At 47.9% G+C, this 7,155-nt stretch overlaps 1 protein-coding gene across 7 annotated transcripts in view; it reads left to right on the forward strand.

The window, feature by feature from the left end:
- USP28 (ubiquitin specific peptidase 28) overlaps positions 1-6,471 on the forward strand; it is a 33,317-nt gene extending 26,846 nt beyond the window's left edge. For 6 of the 7 annotated variants that reach the window (XM_019511978.1, XM_019511996.1, XM_019512005.1 and 3 more), the window contains 6 exons: positions 598-693; positions 2,109-2,287; positions 2,370-2,448; positions 3,184-3,263; positions 3,916-4,039; positions 4,821-6,471. In XM_019511978.1, coding sequence (XP_019367523.1) covers positions 598-693; positions 2,109-2,287; positions 2,370-2,448; positions 3,184-3,263; positions 3,916-4,039; positions 4,821-5,135 — 873 coding nt within the window. In that variant the 3' untranslated portion in view covers positions 5,136-6,471. The remainder of the gene's footprint in view (positions 1-597; positions 694-2,108; positions 2,288-2,369; positions 2,449-3,183; positions 3,264-3,915; positions 4,040-4,820) is intronic. The other variant, XM_019512021.1, reaches the window with a different exon arrangement.
- Positions 6,472-7,155: the final 684 nt, after the last annotated feature.

The following is a 7,155-nucleotide window of genomic DNA, read 5'->3' on the forward strand; positions in this document are numbered from 1 at the left end:
GCCCTCAGAATAGCTAGTTCAAACCCAGATGTCATAGGGCTGACAGAGACGTGGGCATTTTATAGGGTTTGCTGTTAGTTTAGCATTGACCTTCACACGAACCAGCATTGCTGCTTCTCAAAGATCTTCTGAGCGTTTGTGCTGCTGTTTATGATCCGAGTGAGTTCGGTATGTGCTTGTGGTGTGAAGGTAGCACACTGGAATGCTTTACCTTGGGCCCTGCTCGTCTGTTAGATAATTTTGCAAGACTATAAACGGGATGAACTGGGGTCATGGTTAGCATGGTTGACACTCTCATGGGGTGTTGAATATGAACCTGGAGGAGGAATGGTTGGGGTGCTGCAGTGAAGTCTTCCTACTCCTGTAGCAGCTTGGCCAGCGCATACAACAGCTGGGACATCCCAGAGTAATTCTAGTGAAAATAAGTGCCAAGTCTATGACACCTCTGGGTTGCCCTACCTGTTTCCATCTTTGAAAAATTGTCCCTAAACCTTTTTCTTTTTGAACTTTCCTTTCATTACAATAGCTTTTCATTCCCCCCCCCCCCCCCCCCCCCTCTCTCTCTCTCTCTCTTCCCATCCTTTGCTCTTGTGGTAGGTGATGCTTAGTCCAGCCATGCAAGGTGTGATCCTGGCTATTGCCAAAGCCCGTCAGACCTTTGACCGGGATGGGTCTGAAGCGGGGCTTGTTAAGGTATCTTTTTCTCTCTCTTAAATCTTAGCACGCATGTTTTTGCATTTTGACTGGAAAACATGTATTCTGCTTCAGCAAGTCACAAGTATGAATTGGCAACCTTCTCTTCAGGTGTTTGCCTTCAGTTTTTTTTTTCCCCCCCTTGCACATGTCTTGCCTGTGCCACTCACCGCAGTGTTATTTTGAGGGCTAATATCAAAAAGCAATAATCAGGAGGAAACCAACATATTTTGTAAGCGTGTTCACCTGTGTGTTACAAGTAATACCTTAGACTGTAAGAATAGAAAGTCTTCCCAGAAGTGATTTACTATTACTTCGTTTTATGTTGCTCAAATCAGTCAATGAAAATAGATTCAATTTACTCCATGTCCAATCCCCTTCTGAGTTTCCTGCATGAAAAGGCATGGGATGTTTTTGTTGAAAATCCAAATTTGGAGTTTTCCAGGAAAAGAAGAAATATGTCTCATGGCTCTGGGTATCAAAGAATGCTAGGTTCTTCCCCCAAATCTGGCATTGTGTGTGTGAATAGCCCCCAAATACATGTATGCCTAACCAAAATGTATGTGAGGGTTTTGCACGTGAGCAGTGGATCCTGCTTTTGCCAACACAGGTATTTAGCTGTACTCGCATTAGAGGTCCTACTTAAGTCTGTGTGTCCTGAGTAAAATTTAGTGTAAGCAAGTTTGCTATCATCTGGTAGCTGGAGCCAAAAGTTGAGCATCTGTTTTCAGCTCAGGTCCAGCAGTGGCTTGCTGTGGGACCCTGGCCAATTCACTCTTGCTCTCCCCATGTGCAAAAGACTATTTGCTTTCAATGCCTCACCGCTGTAACTCACATCTGCAAAGCACTTGAGGTCCTGTGAGAAGTGTGGTCTAAGTGCTCAGTATAATTAGCATGAATCAAAATTAGCTCAGGTGTGATTAGTAACTAACTCTGCATGTTATTTCTAGGGATCTCTGTAAAATGGGTCCCCATAAATCTTTTTGCATTAATTAGGAGGGACTTGAGCTAATAAACATTCCTGAACAGAGGACCTGGTGTTAGCAACAGAAATCCAATAGGAGGAGGCTGCAGGAAAATCTACCTGTCTCATTGCCCTCAACAGGCATATATGACCCTAATGCTTTCCCTACAAGTACTCAGCTGTAAGTGGAGAGAGCCCCGAATGGTTTGGATGCCTTTTAAAGCCCTCTCCTTCATGTTCATGTAGCTTAGTGATGGTAAGTCTTTACAGGGTACTTGCCACTATGAGTTCATAGCTCTCCTTGCACTTGCTAGAGAGACTTCGCCTCCGTGAATCTTGGCACGGACCAGGGCAGGCATAAGCTTAGAAGAAACTTTCCAGCTGCAGAGCCCCTAGTCAGCTTGTGTGCTAAGGGTGAATTGGGCCTTTAGCTTTCCTTTGGCTTTGGCAGGCCTTCCGGGAAGAGTATTCCAGACTGTATCTACTGGCCAAAGAGACCCCAACACCTCAGAGCGACCCCCGGTTGCAGCATGTGCTTGTCTACTTCCTGCAGAACAACGCTCCCAAGCGGGTGGTGGAGCGGACGCTGCTGGAGCAGTTTGCAGACAAGAACCTCAGCTACGATGAACGGTTCGTACCAGCAGACCTGATGCTGTCTTTGGGACTCGGTGTTCCCTAGCCTTAGTGCTCTAATCCTTCTGTCTCTGAGCAGGTCCATTAGTATTATGAAGGTAGCACGGGCTAAGCTGAAGGAGATTGGCCCTGATGATGTGGATATGGAAGAGTACAAGGTAAGAGACTAGGTATAGCTTTCTCTTCTCTCTAATGTCTTTGTACCAAAAGTGCCCTAGCGCAGTGCGCAGGAGATGACAAGCACAGTGCAAGCAGACAGCATTGTTGTTCCCCATTGGTAAACCCCTTCCTCCTTGAAGCATTAGGACCTGGCTTCTTGAGACAGGCAAGTGCTGGCAGGGATATTTGATTTGTCCAGCTCCATTATCAGAAGTTCTGCAGTACATATTTCTGCAGCAGCCAGCAGACGTGGTCCAATTTGGAGCCACGTGGCTAGCTTCTCACATCTGGCAAAGCAGCATCACTGAGCGGCAGAAGTCAAGGTTGCTCCATGGGTGGGGGTTGCAGGGCGGTAATTCTGGGCCCCAAAGGGGAAGCCGAACAGTGCCAGAAACCTGATGACCGTGGTTTGTTATGGGAGGTTGAAACAGAGCCAGTAAATTGGGAGCTTGCATTGAGCTGGTGTGAGCTCATGTACCACATATTAAGAGAGATCTTGGCATAGACTTGAATGGGCTTTGCACTGCCCTCCCCCAAAGCCAAGATGAGCATGGGTCGCATATGTGGGGCGCTCTGTAACTTACCTACGGTTCTCTAATTGGACCATGAGAAGAAGGACCCTGAGTCTAGGGTAAAAACAAATGCATACTCAGCCTGTGGCAAAGAGCTGGCAGCTAGATGCATGTATGAAAGCACACTTCATCTGTGATGTTTCTTTTTTTCCGTCTGAACAGAAATGGCATGAAGACTACAGCTTATTTCGCAAGGTGTCTGTTTATCTGCTGACGGGGTTGGAGCTCTACCAGAATAGGAAGTAGGTTGCTCTTTTATATATTTTTTGATGCCCTTTGTGCCTGATGCACTGATGCCCCTTTCTGTACTGCTGCAAAGCCAACCTTGAACCATAGTACATCTGTAAATAAAGCTGTATGTGGAAAAGCAGTTCCGTTTCATGAGGGGTGTCGGTAGTGCACAGTTCAGATCCAGACAAAACCCCACCACTGTAAAGGCCCGGGTGAAGGGGAACGTGGCTCTGACTTTGCAGGCATTCATTCAGAAGTGCAACAAGTGTCCGTGGGCCCTGGCCTAGGTTGAGATAGAGCCTTGTTGACATCGAACCCAAATGTTTAGGTGCTGAATTTTCAAATTTTCGCTAACTGTTGTTTACTTGAAAGATTTCTGACTGGCTCTGGTTATAGGAAGCTAGGAGAACCTGAAAATGCTGTTCTCAGCTTCTGTCAGGCCTCTTTGTCTCCAAATGCCAGTGGAAACTAGGAGAGACAGCTACATCTACTCTAAAAATTACAGTTGGAGTTAACTGGAAGTTTTGTCTGTTGGGTCCGACACTGGCCCATCTCTGGGAGGAAGTGGGTGGTCTTTCCCAGGCAACCGACTGGTGTGCAGAGGTAGGACCATGATGACGGTGGTGGGGTGGCTGGCAGCTGACACTTCCCTCCTTCTAAAAGGTACCAGGAAGCGCTGACCTACTTGGTGTACGCCTACCAAAGTAACACCACCCTGCTGAGGAAAGGGCCTAACCGGGGAGCAGACGAATCACTGATTGCTTTGTACAGAAGAAAATGCCTGCTGGTTTGTATTGATGAGTCCTAGCCTCAAAGCAAGTGATTTCAGGGCCGGCCTGAACTGCCCCAAGCCTTGTCGCTGCATGGTTCAGTTCACGTCTCCACAGGGTGCCCAATGGGTTGAATCCTCTTGCACCCCCTTCCACACACGGTACCAGTGCTTGTCCTTAGGATGTTCTTTCAGTGAGGATGTGAATGCTGTTGGTGTGCACACTTTGTTAGGAACAATAGCCTGTGGTCTTCCCTCCCCTTGAGTATCCAGCCTTGTCCCCTTCTTTGTGCCAGTGATCTTCTTGGCCTCCTGTTATTGAGCACAGTGTGGCATGGCTCGTCTTGGGGAGTGGAATAGATGACATTAGACTCAAATTTATCTTTTGTTCCTGTTTCACTGTGACTTCTGAATCCAGAGTAACTCTATCTGTAGCGGCCATAACAACAGCAGCTGTCCCCACATCATGCTGATGTGAATACAAAAATCTAGGGAGTGAACTCCAATGAGAGGATTCATAGTTTAGCTCTTAAGGCATCCACTGTGTGGTGGTGGTTCTCCATTTGGCCTCTCAAGGCCAGAATTATTTGCATGTCTTAGACAGTTCTGGAGCAGCTTGTTCTCTAATGTGATCTCTCCTGATGCATGCATGCAGCTCGGGTTGGTCCCGTTGTATTCCCCCTATGCCCAAAAAGTGGCAGAGAGGGCAGGTTGTGAATAGTTTTCCCAGTAGCCCATTGACTCGGGAAAGTCAGCGCTTTCTTTATCAAATGCTTTTCATGCCTGGTTTTCCCCACAGAAGCTGAACGATGTGGCGGCAGCTCTCTTTATAAGCAGCGATGAGGCGCACGTGGCAGAGGGCGTTAGCATCCTGAATGAGCTGATCATCCCCTGCATGCACCTCATCATCAACAACGACATCTCGCAGGATGACCTGGACGCCATTGAGATCATGAGAAACCGCTGGTGTTCTTACCTGGGACAAGAAGACATGAACGGTAGCATGCCAATCACTTGTTTTCATCTCCAGCCCCCTGTGTTCTGGCTGGGTCCTGCATCTGAACTAGAAAAAGACTTCACTGGCCATTTAAAACACTCCCTGTGTCATTCTTAGTATTTGCATGCTGTACTGTGTAAAACTGTCTGCTCCTATTGCCCGCGAATGGTGTGGTGGAATAGTGTGATTGGGGCTTGTCCTTAAGCTACAGGAAGTATTTCCTGCGTGTTGAATGTTTTTGAATTAGGAGACAGATACCTCAGTCTCTTCTTGCTCTTTTTATCATCCTGAGTTTCCACCTTCCCAGCCAGCAGATTTTCTTGGTCTCTCTTGTGTGCTGGCCTGGAAGAGGAGAGAACATCTGGGTGCCTCTTTACTTCTCAAGCATGTGATATCGGATGCACTCTGATGTTACACTGTGATAGGGACACTACCAATCACTTTTTTCTTACAGCCCAGAGCTTCATAACTACCCATCAGTTTGTATTGCGCTCTACTTTCCCAAAAGGTGTTGAGGAATGGATGAGAGCAGCTCGCTGTCCAGCTTGGAAAATCAGGGTCCTGGATTGCTAGAGAGATGATGGCTTTTTCTGCATCTGTGTTTCAGTACTGGATGCCTGGTTTGCTCCAGGTTTTGTTTTTGTATGATAAAATTAAGTCTCCCTGATTTCTTCTCAGCTTGAGTGGGAGGCCTGGCTGGAGGCTCTCAACACTGCTCTCTTCTACCAGCAGAGGGTAAACTTGCCACAACAGAAAGAGGAGTTTTGTTCTCCAAATGTAGAGCAGGGAAGCTGAAAAGATTGGCTAGCAGCGTCACTTCCCCGGGTCTGGCCTTACTGTACCTGCAGTTGTTTTTTGGAAACCCAACTGGTGGTGAAGGAGATGTGGAAGGAGCAACACCTGCCTCTTTCTACCTCCATTGTGTTCTGTAGACCAACCGCGGAGTTGCCTTCCTCCTCGCATGGTTATGCTATGTACAAAATTTCTTGGGCAGTAAGTTGGGCGGTTGATACTTAGTCTTTCAGAAAAAAGAAAAGGGCATTATTTTTGGCACATTCACCTGGCGAATCTCAAGCCCTTCCAAGGTGTTGTCTGTCCAGGAGCAGAGCGCTGAGTCTGAAAGCTTTTGTTAGCATTGGATGTGCTAGGCCTGCTGCGGGGATGACCCGCCTGGTATGCCGGTGAGTGAATAGTGAGCTCACAGTTTGCTGTGCTTGCTAGCAGCTTGAGCTGGTTCTGTGATGGGGCACATCAATAACTTGAAGACTTTCTTTTTCAATTTGCTTCTCTCTGCCCAACCTCTGTTTCTGTGCCTGAACAGAAGAGTGTCGCTCTGGCTGTCCCAAAGCAGGTGGTTTTGGTTTTGCACTGTTTAAGAGTCATAGATTTGACTCGTTATCTGATGTTGGCGTTGGCACTGGTATATTGTAGCATAAAGGCACCCGTCATGGTCAACATGTGGGAGGTCCAGCCAGGTGCCCGACGAATCTGCGTGTGGCCAAGAAGTCCAACTTGAGAGTGACACAACTTGCTACAAGTTTCCAACATGCGAGTTGCTTGATTTTGTTTTGGCCAGGATGGGTTGGGTTGGGGCATGGCTTTTTTGGCCTGCCCTTTCTAGGGCCTTCCTAAGGAAGGCAAGCAGGCCACCCTGTAATAGGGCTGCTTGGGTACCTTGGCAGGTTCTTTGTGCCCCTTATGGAGTCCTGCGACCATCACACCAAGACCTTCGACACGTGCAGCTAGGCAAGAGTATGGAGGAGTGGAGGCTACCTTAGACCTACCATCTCCCCTTTACACCAGTAAGTGTCCAAAGCGAAGAGTCCAGAAGTCCAGTGCCTCTGCCAGAGAGCAACAGATGAGAGCTTCTGCTGACTGTCTAATGCCTCAGTGGGGCATGTTTCTATCAGGGTGGTGTCCCTTAGCCGTTTTCCAGCCAGGGAGACAGGTTACAGGGGTGGGCGGATGAGAATAGGATGGGATTCAACACTGACAAGTGCAAGGTGCTGCACCTGGGGAGGAAGAACCAGCACCATACCTACAGGCTGGGGAACTCCCTTCTCATCAGTGCAGAGGCAGAAAAGGATCTTGGAGTCATCATTGATGCCAAGATGAACATGGGCCGGCAGTGTGGGGA

Source organism: Gavialis gangeticus, unplaced genomic scaffold (genome assembly GCF_001723915.1).
Source record: "Gavialis gangeticus isolate Ggan-Ray unplaced genomic scaffold, GavGan_comp1, whole genome shotgun sequence".
NCBI classification, from domain to species: Eukaryota; Metazoa; Chordata; order Crocodylia; family Gavialidae; genus Gavialis; species Gavialis gangeticus.